Below are 18,636 nucleotides of genomic sequence, written 5' to 3' on the forward strand. Positions count from 1 at the left end.
ATATATATATATATATATATATATATATATATATATATATATAATAACAGGATAAAAATAAATGTCTTCTTTCTTATATTGGTGAACAGCGTCATGAATGAATTTTGAAAATTAGCCTTGCGTTGCGTCAAAAACAATGAGCAACAGTATGTTGTAAATATGAACACATCATTCTGTGTTATTAAGGAAAATGAGTTGTAAATATGACTTCAAAAGAAACCAACAAAGGATGACTAAAATTACTTGTTAAAATACAGTGACTTGACACCTAAAATGGGAAGTGACATCCCAAAAGTGCTTTGTTCCTCTTCTTGTTGAATGGTCTGTTGAGTAAATGTCATTTATGAGGGAGTAGCTGTGTCGTCCTGGCCCTAACTGGTGAGTGTGTTGATCTGATAAAGGAAGGATTTCTGTTATCTTGCTGTGAACATAAGGTCCAGTGGCGGTAAGCTACCAAAAATGTCTCTTCTTGTTTTAAATATGTTTTTCTCATATCTAAAATATTTAAAACAACATAATTGAAGTTTGCCTCTGTCTTATGTCAAGACTTTTAGACAACAGTAATGTGTATTCTAATAAGAATAATTGAATAATGTATGAAGCAACATATGAAGGTGTTCCCATTTTCTAGCAACAAACTTATTTAATGTCTGGATTTCAACTGGTAAAAATAGACCTTGTTAAAAACCAGATATTTCCATCCAAACATAGAGGGCAGCAAAACATCAAACCATTGTTATACAGTACAGTATAAGTGTCTGTTATAATCCTATCTTAGCCTTTGAGGTGTTGGTTTATGAAAATGTTAACGTTTGTAAAATGGTGCTTTTGATGTATGATTGGTCTCTCACAAAAACAAATTTATGTAGGTGGTATTTGGTTTACATTAGTTGTCGTCTGTTTGTTATTGACAGTGTTAATTGTTGTCCTACCTGACGGACAAATGGTTTGCTGACGTTTTCTGTTTAGAAATGAGGTCAAACTGAATATGAATTAGGGCATTGTGGAGTATTTTACACATTCATGAACACTATTGGACTACAAACATGCAAAGATCATAATGGCTATTATGTAACAGTGCCAGAATGTGCCACTGCACAGAAACAGAGATGTGAGAGTCACTGTTGCAAAACAGAAGTTTCATTTGTGCATGATGGTTTACAAAAAGCTGAAGTTAAATGTTCGACGTGACGTCATACAGAGAAGCTCCTCACGATAAACATGTAACCTGCAGCTGAAAGGAGTGATTCAATTGACTCTGTTAAACAAATGGCAGCTGATAATCGTCAGTCTGTATAACAGTAACATGTTTTTGTTGTCGACTGATTCGCTGGAACTGCTGGTTTTGCAATGTAACTTTAAAATGTTTTCGTAGTGTGCATTGCTATGACTGTACCACTGGGGAGCGCCAAAGTAAAACAAATCGAATTCTACATCTAGACCTTCAGGACAAACTAGAGTTTCTGCAATAAGGAATCTTCTATTAACAATCACTTAGACCTTGATTTAAGGATACTCAATATACTTAATATAAGGTATTTAAGTCCTCTGCCCCTAAAAAAAGCTTGGACTGTGTGATAACTCCCCTTATGTTTGTTGAATGACTTATTGGCTGCTTAGTCATTCCTCTCCATACTAGCCATGAAGTGATTCTTTCCTAGCACAATCTTTGTTCTGTGCAAGAATACATTCTAGTGTTCAGCTGAACCTAATATGATGCTTCAGCAGTCTGAGTTTCAAGTCTGTTTTGCTTCTTTAGTACAAAATTCCCCATGTGTGTGCTCTGGGTGAGCCGTGGCAGAGGAAGGCGTCCATCTGTTAAAATTCTAACATTTATAAAAGTGGGCTATTTACGTACATGAAAATCACTCACCTTTCGGCAAAATTCGCCGTTTGAAACCAAAATAGGTGACCTACGTCAGGGGTTTTCAAACTTTTTGTGTGTGGACCACTATTTGTAATCAAGAATTTTCGCGGACCACCTCATAATCCACATAATAAAATGTCTACACACAGTCCTACCTGAAGTAATCCGCTCTTAATAGGCCTACTAGCACTAAAACTATAGCTGGTCATCGCATCAGTATCGTAAAAACACCAATATCCGCCCCTTTCGTTCGAAAATTCTAAAACAAAGATGTTTTTTAATACTTCAAAATAACATTTGATAAATGAACCTTACATTTTTCAGTAGCCATATGTGTTTAGATTTGAACAAAATCTGGGTTGGTTCTTAACAGGAGCTTTTACTGCCTGAAAAAATGGATTTTGTTTACCATGCTCAGAGTTTGGTGCTGGGCTGGTGGGTGCCCTATTTCCGGGCCACTCACTCCGGTTAGACCGAGAATTCTCGTCGTGAAATAAAACTTCCACTGGAGCTCCAAGCGGTTTTGTACACGCAGCCTTACAACGCTGTTTACAGCTCTTCGAGTCACTGTACATAGCTAATTTAGATATGGGGCGGGTGCTTGCGTTTCTTTAGGAATCCACCATCTTGGTTAGTATAGAAATGAATATAAATTGACGCATACTCGTAAAAGGGCAAAACTTTCCAATACAACAGACATGTTAAAAGAAAGTTTACTGCAAACAACAGCTGCCACATATTTTATTTATTCACTCCAGCGCCCTATGGCATAATCAGGTTCATTTGAACAATTTATTTTCTTAACAATGTAGTATTATTAAATCTATAACGTTACAGTAATAAGAACATTCTCTGTCTGTCTGCCTGAGAGCGAGAGAGAGAGGGGGAGGAGGAGAGAGAGACAGAGAAAGAAAAAAAAGAGAAGTTCAAAGTAGGCCCTATAAGCCTAGTAGGCTTAGTTCAAGGGGAAAGCTATTATCACATTTATTCAAATGAAGGTTAAAAAAAATATTATTTGATATTTTATTAGCTTTTCCATGGACCACCTGCAGTACCCTCAGCGATGGTTGGGGGCGATCGCCCATGAGTGCAAAAGGAATGGGAGTCTATTGAGCTAGACGGCTAAATTCGTCTCTTTCACCTGATTGTCGTTGAGAAATCTGATTGTAGTTTTTACAAGTTCAATATGGGTTATAGGTTGAAAAATGAATGAACGAGTACTTATGTCCTTTCGATTTCTTACAGGTTGAGTTGTTGTTGCCCATAACACGCTAGCATTCTGCTAATGAACGCTGATTGGTCAGTGAAGGACTGATTACGACCAGAGATCCCGCTTGATGGCATCGTGGCATCCGAAGCGGGAATATGAATATTTCGGCGTGGTGTTTAAAACAGCAAAACAAAAACTCTTTCCAGCACGTGTATTGACAGGGAGAGCCTAACCTGTGTCAGGCTTGCCGTAAAGCGGTACGATGTGTATGACGTCATTGACATTTTAAAAGACTTTTTAAAGCAAATAAGTGACTCTAAAAAAATCTAACACCCAGCAATGTGTAATTTCTTTGCATCCCCTTTCGAATGTAACATTCAAATTACTAGATAAAAAATGATATCCTGAGAAAAGTGGATTTTGAGGGTATAGCTCCATAGACCTCCATTCATTCTGCACTCATCCTGTGAGCGCCCTCATATGGAACCAGAGTGGAACTGCAACAGTTCAACCAGAGTGGAACTTTATTTGCCAATGCTACCGTTAACGTTAACCTAATATTAGGTAGATATTGTTACTAAAGCTGCTCGCTTCTATAGCTAACGGTCAAAAAAGAAATAATAAAATGTATTAAAATCTGAATTACATAACATTGTATTGGCTGTCAATCATGATGGAAGAGTAGACAAGTTAAGTTACAGCATGTCCACCATCTCTTGTGGGGGTTATGCATTAAGCCACATTGTTCCTCATATACTGTAAATGTTAGACCCAGTGACAGGCTGGCTGACAATGGTTTGCATAATACTTAGTAAGGAGGCCATAATATTTTTGACTCATGGCTGAAGTTAAGTTTCTCCAGCTCTCCCCAGGTTGGCCAAAAACGCATTTCAAAATGCATCAGATTGATGCTTTAAAATATGGAATATTCAAAATTTTCTATGGGGTCCGGGGGGTAATATCCTTCTCACCTTTTTCACCCCTGACCCGTTTTCATGCCTGACTTAGTATTGCCTTACACATTTTTTTTTACAGCTCCAGCCTTAGCATCAATTTCCTTTTTTCCACCTTTGACTTTGGCAGTTTTCGCAGTTTCTCCAGGCATGTGTTAAGACATAATGTGTATCTTCTTTCCACAGAAAAAAGTAGAATTTCCTGATTGAGATCCTTAAAAATCTGATCTATGAACAGGTACATTTTGTTCATTTCTAATGCTGGACACAAGCTTTGTCCTACTTCACTGAAAAGTCCATTCTCAGTGTATGTGCACTGGTGGCTTCAAGTTTCAACATCACGCTTATACAAGTTGCATCCTGGACCAGGAATGACTTACAAACTATTTGTGACGTAACAAATCATGCTCATAGGCCCACCCCTTAAAAAAAGACTTTCGATGACCACAGAGAAACTTTCCATTTTCATCGGTGAATGTGAAAAAATCCTTCTAGTGTCAAACTCTGCACATGCACGGTGAAGCTTAAACATCCAAATAAGAAACAAGAAGAAAAACATATTTATTCTTTTTTGGGGGGGGCTTTAAGTTGCCAAAGTAAGGGAATGGAGGCATGAAATTAAGGGTCTTTAAGTTTGTATTAAGACCTGGTTAGGGTATTTGGGAATTTTAATGTGTAGTTTGGGAAAGCACACACTGCTGTTACTTCTCCCCACATGTGATGGTAACAGAAAGACATTTTTAAGAGGCAACAAATACCAAAAACTACCCAGTGTGCCTTTAACCGAAGTGCTAAAGTGACACAAACAGCAATAAAAAGGGGAACGGAAACAAGCAACAAAGCATGCCAAAGCTAGAGAGAGAGAGAGAGAAAGAGAGAGAGAGAGACACGGAGAGGGAGAGAGACAGAGAGACAGAGAGAGAGAGGGAGAGAGAGCACAAACCCTGAAAAGGGATTTCCACTTCTTCACTTCTTTGACAGGGATAGCATTTCACCCAAATACCGGCAGGGAAACCACATTGTAACCACAGCTCAGTTCAACTTTCCTGTACGTCAGAGGTTGAGAGCACATACTGATGAAAGTTTTCTGAATTAGTATACAGTTAAAGAAACAACTGATCAGTCATTCAGAATGTATGTGAAGACCGTCATGTAAGGCAAGAGATCTCCACAGAATGACACTGGACGGGTAAGTTCTTGTATAAATTGACTTTAAGAGGTATTTTCTGATGTATATCAAACTTATTTTTTAGTGTCATGAATGAATGAGTGACAGGAAATTACGCTTTAGCAGATAGAGACGATAAAGTGAGTTAGGTTTGGTAATTGTTTTTGGTGATAAATGCTTGTAAACTGACAGTGATGCTATGATGGCCGCTAAGGATGAAGAAACCGCAACCTCTACTATATCTGATAACATTTTGTCATTGTGGAAGCATTTCAGCCAAATCTTAATAAAAGACCATTTAGAAGCAAACAGTGTGGGGCAGTGAGGCAAGAGAGAGAGAGAGAGAGAGAGAGAGAAACTCTTAATGGGGTGTTAAATTTAACATACTCTTTTGCTTAAGGACTCTACAGCAAAACTAGTGGTTTTGTGAGACTTAATGTGAATGTCAACATGCTAAAATTCTGATGTTACCAACCAAAGTATTGGAAAAATGTAAATTTTGACCTAGAGGAAAAGGTGTTTCAGGTCATGCTGCTTACTCCCACATGCTACATGCTGCTGCTGCAAGTCATGTTAATTTCTCCCACCATCACCCTACGTTCTTTCAGTTGAAGCTTTATGTTTCATTTGAATATGTCTGCTGGGTTTCGGGTTTTAATGTGCTCCTCTCAGCATCTCACAAAATCTTTGGATTCCAAACAATTTAAAACTAGCAGTGCTAGTGCCATGCTCAGCTCTTTTTGATGAATAAGTTAAATGAGGCCCGTTTCCACCCACAGGCATCCTGTCTTACCTTTGCTCTTTAGAACAGGTGGGATGGAGTGACAATGTAAGGGAATATGAATATCACACCCCTGCACTGTTGTTTACCTGTCAAAAAATAGTCAAATGTACCTGCATGCAACCTCAGCTAACCCAACTGTCAACAGCTAAGCGGGTTTGTGACAGCATGTTGCTTCAGGTACTGGTTCGACACAAAATATGATCCAACAACTCCAGTTTGATAAATAAATATGAGTTGCTATGCTTATCAGGTGCCAAAATACTGCACAGAGGTTTACATACTCTGAAAGAGGATTTTATTATAGAAAATTCTCACAGCTGCAATTATTTTATCATTGACTGCAAAAGATCACAAGGTAACCAGTATAAATACTTTATTACTTTAAAAAGTGCATTTTCATGTATTTAATTGGCCACCACAGCAGCTTTCCAGATGACATTTTGTTGCGTTCTGGCAAAAGTTGGCTCAGTCCCGGCTCCCGGCTAATCCAAAAATGTGGAGTGTTGGTGTTACTGAGGTGGGCCAAATAGGCCTTATCATTTAGCCAGCTGCTTGTGACGCATCCACCTGTCACTCAAAGTGACCATACCCTAAATTATGCATAACTTTAAGCCTTAATATACCCTTTAAAATGGTGAACCCCCCTACAGTTGTGAAGAACAGGGTATTTAGCTATAGAGACCAAAACTGTATTTTGTACTAGGCATGTAAACGTGTATGTATTTGGGCCCTTGTGGAGGTTGACTCACTTCTGATGTCAGCCTATTCAAGGAATTGCAGTTTTTGGTACGTTGGCCATGTTGGCTTCATTTGCCAACCACAGAGGTCACCACTTTGGTACAAAGCGATGCCCTAAGCCCCCTGTTATGTGACACTGTGGCATCCAAACTTGGTATTGTTGTCACTGAGTCTTTTGAAGTTGTAGAAAGGATTAACAATGAAAGGTATAACCAATGGGATGCCCTGTGGATGAAAATCTCTGTGCTTCTGAACAATGTGCAGCTTGTCATGCTGCCTTATATCATGCTATGACATTAACCAATATTAGCAGTTAGCAGACTGGTTAACATATAGGTAGGGTTAGGCTTTGGGTTTTTGAGTTAAGAGCAGCCCCTCAACATTTCAACTCAAAATGTGCATTTGCCTGAGGGCCAGTAATGGACCATCTTGTGTACAATAACCATCAACTGATTCTCCTCATGAAGTTAGTGTAAGAAACTTCAACTAACTTCATGAGGAGCCTACATTTCCCAAATCATTGTTCTACTTGTTCTTAAACACATTTCACAAATACAAGATTTAAATGAGTTGAAATGTTTGTATATTGTGTGTCGGTCAGCATTAATGCATTTAAATGCTAGCAGGACTGGGGCTAGCTTGTTTGCTGCCTGTTAATACTGCAGTTAAAAGCTGTGTCTTTAGTCTTTGGATCAGTATAAGTATCAGTATCAGATAAGAAAATAAGTGCATACTTGGAAACAACAGTAGCTTTCTGGGAAGAGAAGGGGGTTAGGAAGTGGTTTTTGTGTGTTTTTTCTCTGTGTGTAGTTTGTGGTTATTTATGTGCTTATGAGAAAACAAGTGAAAGATAAAGGAAAGAGAATGTCAGCTCTTTTCAGTTGGAGCAGTTTAGGGGAAGTCCAAATGTCAGAACATGACATATATATATAAATGAAACATCTCTCTATGAAAGAGGTGAGAAAGTGACTGTAGATAGTGGCTGACAAAGTCAGACTTGAAAGAGTTCTTGATTACTGAGTGTGATAGAAAGTACAGTTTCCTTAGCAAGGCCTTTCCCATTATCAGTTGCTGATCATGAGATGTGGCCAACTGAACAGAATCACTTAAATTTCCAATGTTCACTTGGGAAATTATGGATAAGTACAGACCTTCAGTTGGGGAAGTTGGTGGACTGTCTCATGACATCAGGCTTGATTTGACAAACAGGGAGCTGACACTTTAAAATGGCATTAAAGGGGCGCTCTGGCAAATAGGTATTACACTTTCATAAAGTTGTAGGACTTGTGAGAGACCTGTTAAGAGAAAAGAATGGTAAAAATTGAGGAAGTAGAGCTAAAAATATCTTGATTTTTAGTACAGTTCAAGCTGCAAAAAAAAAAAAAAACACCTATACACTTCCCATAAGTTATTATGTTAAACAATTTGTATATCTAAATTAACACTGTACGGTTCCTGGCATTGTTTCCGGACACTGTGGAAGCAAGGATTCCACATTTAGCAGTTTCGACTCCCCTGTCCTCGCATCTCGTCCACACACCTCTCTCTCTCTCTCTCTCTCTCTCTCTCTCACACACACACACACACACACACACACATCTTCGCTGGGAGGAGCAAAGATGCAAAGAATGGAAGCAAGTGAGATAAACAAGGAGACATGTTAGCATAATGAAAAGCACCCCTGGCTGTCATACGAACTGGAGGTGAATGGGGTGGAGGAGGGTGGCGTCTATCTGACAGTAACATGACAGCTGACAGGGAGAGTTACAGAGAGACAGCTTTAAAGTTTGACAGCAACGAGGTGACTGACTCCCAGAGGCTGTAGCAAAATCTAATTGGTTTAACTGAAAGAATGTCCTTTATGATGAATTTGATGATTGCACATGTTTTGAGATAAAAGCTATATCTGGAATCATTATCATCTTCTGTCGCCACATTTTACCATCAGTTCTAACAAAAACTTACAGAGAATTACACAGATTTTTATTCCACGTCATGCCATTGCTGTGGAAAATACGCATGGTATGTTTCCGATCAAATGTGGACCTAGGAGCAGAACACAGATAGGGATGGAAGATCTGATGGCAGCAGAGGTTGATGACGGTGATAGAGTAGTCTGGCTGGCATGAGCATGAATGTAGGGGTTGCAGGAAAACTGGCAGGTGAGTGATGATCCTGGAGGACAAACACAAGGAAGCTAAATCATGAGAGTAATCTTTTAAAGTTCGGCCACTGAGGTAAAGTACAGTGTAGAGCTGGGACTGAAGTAGTGCACACTGATGCGAGGCAGGTAAGCTGACTGGAAGTAGTGATGATATATGGCAAACGGGTTTGCAGAGGAGCAGAGCCCTGAGCCTGGAAGCGAGACCACTACTACAAACATACAAACATACACAGAGACAGACAGACAGGGTAGCGCTGGAAACACAGGGAAGGTGAAAATACACAGATATGGCTGTGGCCATGATAACTAATTTTTAAATCACAGAGAGGTATCAAATTAAAACTGTATAACAAGAAATATCAAAAAAGCTCCGGTCAACAGTTTAACCACTGTTGTTGTATCGGTCTATAAGGTATGTTAAACTGTGGTTAACCATGGCAGCAATACTTAAGCTTGATGCTTTCTTCTCACTATACCTTACCTAGCTTTCAATCATGGCAAGACACTGCAGGTAAATAGGGTAAAAAAATAATACATATCATGAAACTTCCCCATTTGATTACTAATATGCAAATGAGGCATTATCTCACTGTTGAATTTGAAAATCTACAAACACAAATAGACAAAGTGTAATTAAATAAACCCCTATATATGTATCATGGCCTTTTTCTTTCTACAAAGAGTTATGGAGGCAAAAAAAACACTATAGAAAAACACACCAAAAATAACTATATACTAGAAATAAAATTATCTTAGCTAGCTTGCCTCATAGTGCTCATCGGAATGCAACCTTTGGTATGTGATCTGCTTTCATTTGAAACATGTGGCCATGCTGCAGCTTCCTCTGTCTCATTTCAGAGAAGATATCTTTGCTTTTTCTGTACAATTTTTAGGGTTGTTATCTTGTTAGGCTACAAGATGCCACATTGCCTTCTCAAGCACCCATTGAGGAATGTTTCAATCCTCTTCATATTGGCTTTGGTATCTATAACCATATAATAGGATGGATTTGATCTATACTGGGTTGAAACCTTTTGACCCTTTATAAGCAGAAGCAGCTAAAAGAGTGTTTTAAGAGGATCTCATTTTGCTTCCCTTTTTCACACCTTTTACAACAAGTGAGAACATGTTTTCTTTTTGACTACCTCACTGATGAGGAGTTAATGATTATGATTACTGAAAACATGACTTGCAGTCTGATTAGCAAAGTTTTGAGAAAATGAAGTTTTGTTAGCAGGAAACCCACCTGTCAGAATAACGGAACATTGGGTTCTCAGAAAATAAGCTCTGACCTTTTTAACAAACCACAAACAGGTGACCTAGGTATCAGCAAGAGCTTGTGCCTTTCCCCTGTGCACCGCAATGGAAAAAGAACATTTATATATATATGTTGAGTGTGGACTGTAAAAAAGTTTGCTTTAATGGAAATATATCTCAAAAGTCATTTTAAAGATATTGTACTGTTATTGTGAAAAGTGAAAGTCAGTCTTTGTATGTGGAGCTGTGGGTGTTTGTGGGTTGGTTTGCCGTGGGCTAAAATAACCACATTTCGCAAGTCGTACCTGTGAGAAACACATTATTTATTTTTCATCCTGTTTTTGACAGAGCTTAAATGTCAGTGTAGTTCACATGCAAAAGCAGCAACTGTTATATATGAACTGACTGTTGGAAAAAAAAGAAGAAACACATCAAATTTGAGTTATGGCTGCAGGGAAGTAAATGGTAAACAATTAACTTATACAGGGGTTAAAAACTGTAGCATCAGCTGTGAAGTGGCCAGTATTCAACTGTGTTAGGACCGTGCTGTCGATTAGAGTTTTTTAAATCAGCTACTATGGAAACAGGTACGTAACAAGTACTGCCATTAGAATATGCACCTATTTATTAGTCGAAGGAAAAAACAAGAGGAAACTCTGTTCACCACAAAAACAGAGGTGCAAATGACTGCATTCAGAGGTTTTTTTGTTCAGGAGTGGGGGTGGATTCAAACCAATAAGACCTGATTTGTGATACATTTCTTAGTATTGACCTTCAAGGAGATGTTATCTTCTATTTTTTCTGTTTTACAGGGGGCGTTTTTACTATGATGTTCTGGCATCAAAAGAAATGAAACAAGCGTTTTGAAGTCGATCCTAAGGAGCTTCACCACCAGGTAAGTTAATATTTTTCATGCTTAATTCTAAGTCTGTGTCTAACATGTATTAAGTGGCATGTCGCACACTGTTAGGTGTGATCAGGGGGTTAGAGAGGATGTGGGACCTGCTCTGCTAAATGGTATTTTGGCTATTTTTTTTTTATGAAAAACTGGTATGATGACTGTATGTCTATGAAGCACATTATTGAAAATGTTTTATCGAAGGGTTGCTCAGTTTCACCCGAAGTCATTTGGTTTGCAGGGCTCTACACCCACATCTAATGAAACAGGCTGTGGTTTATTGACTGCATGATTATTCATGTGTTGGTACAAAGTTAATGCTTTGGCACGAAATTCTGATCATCTTCATTAGCCACTGGAGCAGAAATTGTCCAATGTCCAATTTTGGCATCCCCCAGTGATGATATCGCAAAAAATAATTCAATCAACAACATCAACAAAAAATGCTATGATCACATAGTCTATACACCTGTTCAGAGATCTACAAACTAGCTTATAGCCACTTTTCCTATTTTTCATTCAGCCAAGGCTACATCACCAAACCGGTTTGAGAGATTTGTTCGAGAGTATATATATATGTATATATATATAACTTCTTGTCTTTGCTGACTTCCAGTGACCTTGCAACAATTTGCGATGCTGGTGGTCAGAGGTGAAACAGGTCGGAAAGATTTAACCAGAGCGGGCAGCTACTGCTTTTTCAGCCTGGCGTTTAGTTATTCTTCAATTCTAAACATAGTGGCTTCAAGTGCTGTTGAGCAGGACTTAGTGAGGGGGGTGCTGTTTTCAACTTTTAAGATAAATCATATATGATTTATCTCATTATTTCATTGTATACAACTAAAAGGATGAAATTAAGTGTGGTGCTGATCCTGACCTTTGAAGCCATGGTTAACAGAGGATTTCCATTCAAAGGCCATACAAAGTCCCAAGATGTAGAACAAAGCAGTATAAAAATAGTTTTATCCCAGCAGCTGTCACAACTGTCACAACAAGTTGTGGTAACATGGCAACGTTTTTTTTTAACTGAATACTTTGCATATTTATTCTGGTGATTGTAAATTCAGATTTTTAGAGCCTGGAGCGCTTTAATCTTTTATCATATTTGTCTGTTGTTGAGTTATTTTAAAAATATTTTGTGAAGAGGAATGCTTAAACCTAAACTGCATATTGGTAGGGTTATCTGTGTAAGTGGAACCAGAGCAAACAAATGGAGGCAGAATCGGAAACATACCTATTTCTGCTTTTTCAATCATCTGTTGGTGTCACAGCGGTTTCTTGATGTATTTGTGTATGTTTACGCAGAAATAAACTCTGACAAATGCCACAAAATAAAGCAGAAGAGGAATATACAGTAGCCTTCGTCATCCCTCTGTCACTTCTTGTCAGTAGTTGTATCTTTTCATCTTCACAGAATGAGAATAAGGAGGAAGCAGTGAGTCACAGACCAATCCGAAGAACAATCCATCAAATCCCCACATCTCCGAGTCATTGATAACCAACCATCTAGGTGGTTTGCGATCTCCCTGAAAAAGAAGAGGGATTATGCCATAAATGGAGAGAAAAGAGAAAACCCCTCTTTCTCTTCTGTTTGTTCTTCTTGCTCTGCCTCATGTCACTCTTTTTTGTCCCAGCCCCCCAGTTGAAAATGATAAAAGTTAGTGATCTTTTTTTTTATATTTGTACTCCTAACAATTCACTTTTATATTGTCTAGCATAATTAAAATCAATATCTTTCATCAAGACTAATCACAACAAAAAAGCTCTTTAAAATGACATGGTTTCATCCTTTTCATTTCATCTCATCTTCATTTTTTACAGATCTCACCTGCTACAACGACTACAATCGTAACATCAGTTGTGTGTGGGACAGCTCATATGTGTTTGACCATGAAGACACTGTGTGCACAATATATGTCGAAAGGAAGGGGTAAGCACAGCAGTTACACAAAGAAAAACTGGACAGATATGTCATAATAACATTATGAATGCAGAAATTTTTAATTAAAATGAATTTATTTCAGGAAATACAATGGTTCCTGTAAACTGGAGCCTGTTGACGTCTCCAGACCAACGCTACAGAAGTGCTCTGTGATCTTCAAATCAGAGTGGAAGGTGAGGCTGAGAAGCTCTGTAGTAAACAATACTGATCAATTTAGAGAAGAATGACTTGGGAGAGTTGGATAGAGAAAGAGGATGAGAGTTAGATCTGAAGACCAATTCTTCTACTATTTAAAATAATTAAACGCAACTAAATGTCCTGAATTCCAGTTATTTCTGTTACCTTCTTATATATTGAACTACTCTCATTTGTTCTAAGGTTTTTGACAAACACTGGACAGCATTTATATCTACATTTAACGTTATTAGCTGGGGCTTTTAATCAGAGCATCCTACGAGTGTAGCTGCTGGGCGGATCATTTACGTTTACTAACAAACAAAAAACTCTAAGCTGCTACACTAATTTAGGTCTTGTTTTGTTTCTTATGGATGTTTATAAGAGCAATATTTTTTTCTAAAATCTTCTCAGTTTCAAACAATTCACAACTTGAGCGTTACTCTGGACTGTAAGCCTGGGAAGCAACGTTTCACCATTTACTACATGCCTTCTTGTCATAGTGAGTACATTGAATAATATATCACCTTCTTGTGACTTACCTTGTGAGCTTTTCATGTTGACCTAGAACAAACTATGTGTGTGTGATATTTCAGTAAAGCTGAATCCTGGGCCAAAACCAACTATCAACTTTACCACTATTTCCTGGATCCCTCAAGTTTCCGAGCATGGGGTACTACGGTCATCACTTTACAAGTCCCAACTGCAGTGGAAACAAGAGGATCAGTCATGGACCGTGTGTATATATTTTGTGTCTATGTTAGTATGTGAATGCAAAAATGAGTGTGTGTATATTTTAGTGAATGTTACACGATTTGTACAATTCATGGCGTGTGGTTGTAGGAAACACAAGCAAGAGTAAACAAACAGACATGAACATCAACTTACACATTTGTTTCTTCCTCGCCAGGATCCCTCTGTGCAAAAAAAACAAACCCATGAAACGCAATGTCAGTGGGATTGCAAAGCGGAGCTGGATCCAGATCAGCTGATACAAGATGAGCGGTACGAGGCACGCATTCGAGTGAAGATAGTCGGGAATGATAAATACGGGTCAACCTGGAGTGATTGGAGCCCCACTGCATCATGGGTATCGCCAATTGGAAAAGCAAAACCACCATCAGGTAAAGTCAGCCAAATATGAGTAGTGGTTCAGTGTAACAACAAATGCAGTCATTGCAAAGCCTGCTTTTGTTTTTAAATTACTCATTGGTCAGTTTATTTTTATATTTTTATGTATCCTTCTGTTCTGTTGAAATATCTTTACCCTATCTCTAGATCTGGGTAACTAATTGCTAATTGTCATTGTGTATCAGAATAATTGCACAAAAATCCCCAGCCAGATTTGTACTTTACTGTGGGATAAATACAGTATGCTTACCAATAGTGTGACATGCTCTGTTCTCTGTGTTGGTCAGACTTTGCCGGGGGTCCTTTTGGGATCGTTGCCTGCATGCTGGTGGTGGGCTTGTGTTTTTTTATTTGCTTACTCATCAGGACTGACAAAACCACCTGGTAAGCAAACACAACTACAACGTACTTTTTTACTTTTCCAAGACATTTGTGACACTTTTAATTTTAAAATTTTAATTTCTGGTTTTGTTTTGTTCAAGAGCAGTACAATACATTTTTTCAGATTTGTTTTCCCTTTACTATCATGTCATTCTGTCTTTTAGGATTTACATAGGAAAGAGAATCAGAGGTCCACCCATACCAGATCCAAGATACTCCTTCCTGCAGGATGTAAATGTAAAAAAATCTTATTCTTTGTTTTCATAACTTAACTTAAATAGGGGACTGCTGCAGACTAATCCTAATAAGAATTACAGTAGCAACATTTGCAATGATTTTAAGTTTTGAAATATTTGCTTTTTATAAAAAGTTTTATACTGTACTGCAGAACAAGCACAACACAACATTGGTGTATTAATATGGTGAATAACTAGCAGAACATTTACTTTACTTATTAGTAGACCCAAAGCATAGTTAGCATTTACAGTACATGGAGTTGTGTCTCGGCCACCATACGCATATAAGTCCAATAATTACCGTTATTCTCTATTTTGGTTTCCACCAGCTTCTTAGAAACTTTCCTCTCTAGCAAGTCACTAACGGCAACTGTCTGTCTATCAATTGGTGCTGGGCAGTTAACATACAGTTGGTTTATCAGAGCTTTTTTCCTCGAGACACCACCCTGTTACAGCTGGAGACAACGTTAATGAAGCAGAGAGACTGAACCAAAATTTCAAGCCAGAAAACCAAGACGATTAGCTGAACAAAGCTAAATGGGTCCATAAGGCTAAATGGAACTGCAGAGTTGGGCAATAACTATCTGCAGGTTCATCACTACCAGCCTGGTAGTGAAGACACATATTAAATTGACCTAATAATTAATAATAATGGTTAATATAAAAATATTGATTTGTGCAGCTTTAAAGATAGCAATGCATATTGAAAAAGGACGAGCACAACATGACGCAAAACAGTAGGATGTACATAAAACTCACGTAGGCGGTGAAACCAGACGGAGAAAAATTACTCATTAGTCAAAAGACATTTGACCTTTATGATCCAAAATGTTTGTGTCACTGTAGCAACAGAGAATAGAGAACAAACACGTTAAACACTGGGTATTAGCTTGTTTATGATGTTTATGCTGCTTTACAACCTAACTATCTATTGTATTTTTCTAACCTTTTCAATTCCTCTTCTTGTTCCTCTGCCTTTGACTTTTTTCCCTCCAGAATTGGTTGGGTCCTCACTTCACCAGTGAATCATTTTCTTCCTTCTTGAAACCGGTGGAAATCATCTCTGTAGAAGTAACCTCCACTGTGGATGCTATTTCACCCAGCAGGCCGGATGCAGCACTGCTAGAGAAGATGAGAAGTGAAAGCAGCAATGAGTCGACCAGTTCCAGCTTTTCAAACCCCAGTTACTCGCATATATCTCCTCCTCCTCCTGTCTCCTCGCTCACAGCGGGGAATCTGGCGCCATGTGGCATTGATTCACCTTATGGACCAGTTGTTAATCAAGGTGAAGGTGAAAATGCAGAACAGGGCAAGGATGAATTAAGAGGGAAAGAAGTGGAAATCACGCAGTTGCTCCGCAAAGGCAGCAACATCAGTGAGCCTATGCCAGTAATTTCAGACTATGAGAAGGTTGAGAAGCCCCAGGTTGAGCGCTCCAGGCTCCAGAGTCTAGATTCAGGCATGTGCAGTGGCGAAGAGATCAGCCAAGAGAGCCTGGAAGTAGATAGCATCAGTGTAACCGATTCCCATGATGAGGGTCCTGAAGACAAAGAGGAGAGGGAGGAAGGGAATACAAAAGATTTTCAAAAGCTGTTTGGAGGCAGCAGAGGTATTTTTGACAAAGGGTCTATTCAGGTTTGTTCTGGTTACGAGCAAGTCCAGAAGCTGCCGGCTGACAGCCCCGAGCTCCCCAGCCTAGATTCATGCATTAGCAGTGGGGGCAATGAGCAGGAGAGTCAGGAGGAGAGTCTTGAGGAAGTTGATAAGTCCACCGAAACCACTAGGTTCCTGTTTCCTCCTCCTTCCAGCCCATTAGCATGCTCCCTGCCCTCTTTCTCTCCTTTGCCTTTGAACTTCTCTGGCGCAGGTTTGAGTCTGCAACCTCTGCCAAGTCATACACTGGAAAGGATTGCTCTAATGTCAGCTAGCAGGTGCATGGAGCCCTCTGGTGATGGATATATGCCGGTAAGACAGGAACAGAGCTAAAAACAGACCTAAATCTCTTCAGTTGGTCCTACAGAAAATGTTGAACAATATAGAATCTAGTAGGAGGACTGATCCGGTTAAGTCAGTTGTTTATTCTCATTAGTATGCAACTTTTAATGAATGAATGAATTTATTTTTTTTCTACACTGGATTTTATATGTATTCACATATCCACAATTATTTATTCCTAATATTTACACATGTACGCATTCTCTTTAAATGATGTAGAAATAAATACAAACAAAACCAATGACAACATTATAAAGTAAAAGCAAAAAGCACGAGATTTATATCTAGAATTTATATTTTTATGTCTTTTGTTTTTACCATGTATTATTATTGTGTTTGGTTGTTTTTTTTTAATACTTTAAACATTCAAAGAAATGTAGGAAAAAAAAAATATTGTCTTACTTACATAACAGTATGATGTATAGGCAATGTCTACTTGGGTTCAGCTTAAAGGGTGAAATAAGAGGTTTAAATCTGGTGTCAAAAGCAATGCTTAACTATGAAGTGGACTTCATCTTTTCTCAGATTTGACCATTTGGTGTTATTTTAGACCACTTAGAGTAAACTGGCTTAATTGTATTTGTCCTTAAAGGCTAATAACAGCATTTTCTACCTCATTAAGCATTTGCAAAGCATTTCTTTTTAAATGTTTTGAAGCCCACCCTGCTATTTTGGCGTCACTGGTAAATCCAATTTTAATGTCCTCTGAAACAGGGACAGATATTTTAAGGGACTGCTGCTTTAACCTAACCCTGCTGTCTATATGTATATAAGGCAATGTTCTGATTGTGTTTACCACAACTTCAAAATACTCACCTACCAGGGCTCTCACACACCAGCTACAATCCCAGGTTTGGATGGTAATTTGTCACATGACGGAGTTTGTCACACTTTCTTTACTTTTTTTTCACGGCTCTGCAAGCCCTATCTAGGCTGCGTTTCATTAGTAGTTTCACTTCCCCCCATTCACTTACCCTCAGCCCTTGGTATGACGTAACAGCATACCTCGCACAGAGGCCCCTTGGAGCTCGGAGGGAAAGTGGGCAGGGGAGGAGCAGGGGATTTAAATGAAACGCACTTGCCCTTACTCAGTGTTATAGCGGCAATGACGTAAACTGCAATGCATTGTAGGTGATATCCACCTCGGAGTGACCATCAGTCAGTTTTCCAGACAATTGGAACGACACTTATGATGGCGGTGGGGATTCCCCCGAGGGCAAGTGCCAGGGCATGTTGAACGACTAATGAAACGCAGCCTATGTGTCCTGCAGACGCATATGGCAGCTTATTGAAAAACTACTGACTATGAAGATGAAGAAGTTGCTCACCAACGTAAAATCTGTGTTACTTGAACTTATCTAATAAAAAAAAATATATGTTTAAAGATTTTAGTGGATGAACAACCAAAACGTGCACCACTATTACCACTCTTGCCATGTAACTTGTTTTGTTGTTTTTTCTGTATGCAATGAATAAATGCTTTTTTCTAAGAAAAAAAAGTTGTGTCAGTTAAAGTTAAACTTGGATTTCTTTTTCTTAAAGGTCCAGTGTGAAACATTGATGAGGATGCATAGGCAGGATTGGAATATAACTGTTTTCAAATTGCAGTGTCTGTAGTAATAAAAGGCTCATTTCAAGATAAAAAATTCTAAATAATTTCTATATAAAGCTGATTATACACTAATGAAAACATAGTTATACATACTATATTAAATCCCTGCCATAGATCCTCCTAAAT

The 18,636-nt window shown here is 38.5% G+C and overlaps 1 protein-coding gene across 3 annotated transcripts; it reads left to right on the forward strand.

The window, feature by feature from the left end:
- Nucleotides 1–204: 204 nt before the first annotated feature.
- Nucleotides 205–18,397, forward strand: LOC127354473 (uncharacterized). Of its 3 annotated transcripts, none has more exons than XM_051384394.1 (11): nucleotides 205–445; nucleotides 10,954–11,036; nucleotides 12,454–12,696; nucleotides 12,861–12,969; nucleotides 13,064–13,154; nucleotides 13,570–13,657; nucleotides 13,752–13,891; nucleotides 14,066–14,279; nucleotides 14,574–14,670; nucleotides 14,832–14,904; nucleotides 15,900–18,397. In XM_051384394.1, the coding sequence occupies exons 3-11, from the start codon at nucleotides 12,594–12,596 to the stop codon at nucleotides 16,887–16,889; spliced, it is 1,905 nt and encodes a 634-aa protein (XP_051240354.1). In that variant the 5' UTR covers nucleotides 205–445; nucleotides 10,954–11,036; nucleotides 12,454–12,593; the 3' UTR covers nucleotides 16,890–18,397. The 3 variants fall into 3 exon arrangements, with proteins under 3 accessions (XP_051240354.1, XP_051240355.1, XP_051240353.1); XM_051384395.1 differs by having other exon boundaries at nucleotides 205–378; XM_051384393.1 differs by lacking the exon at nucleotides 205–445 and adding an exon at nucleotides 4,704–5,219.
- The last annotated feature ends 239 nt before the right edge of the window (nucleotides 18,398–18,636 follow it).

Source organism: Dicentrarchus labrax, unplaced genomic scaffold, assembly GCF_905237075.1.
Source record: "Dicentrarchus labrax unplaced genomic scaffold, dlabrax2021, whole genome shotgun sequence".
NCBI classification, from domain to species: domain Eukaryota; kingdom Metazoa; phylum Chordata; class Actinopteri; family Moronidae; genus Dicentrarchus; species Dicentrarchus labrax.

Coding starts and splice junctions, on each gene's coding strand:
- LOC127354473 (XM_051384394.1), top strand. CDS start 12,594: ATGGAGAGAAAAGAGAAAACCCCTCTTTCTCTTCTGTTTGTTCTTCTT. Junction 13,155..13,569: donor TCTTCAAATCAGAGTGGAAG/GTGAGGCTGAGA, acceptor AAATCTTCTCAG/TTTCAAACAATTCACAACTT. Junction 14,905..15,899: donor CCTTCCTGCAGGATGTAAAT/GTAAAAAAATCT, acceptor TTTTCCCTCCAG/AATTGGTTGGGTCCTCACTT.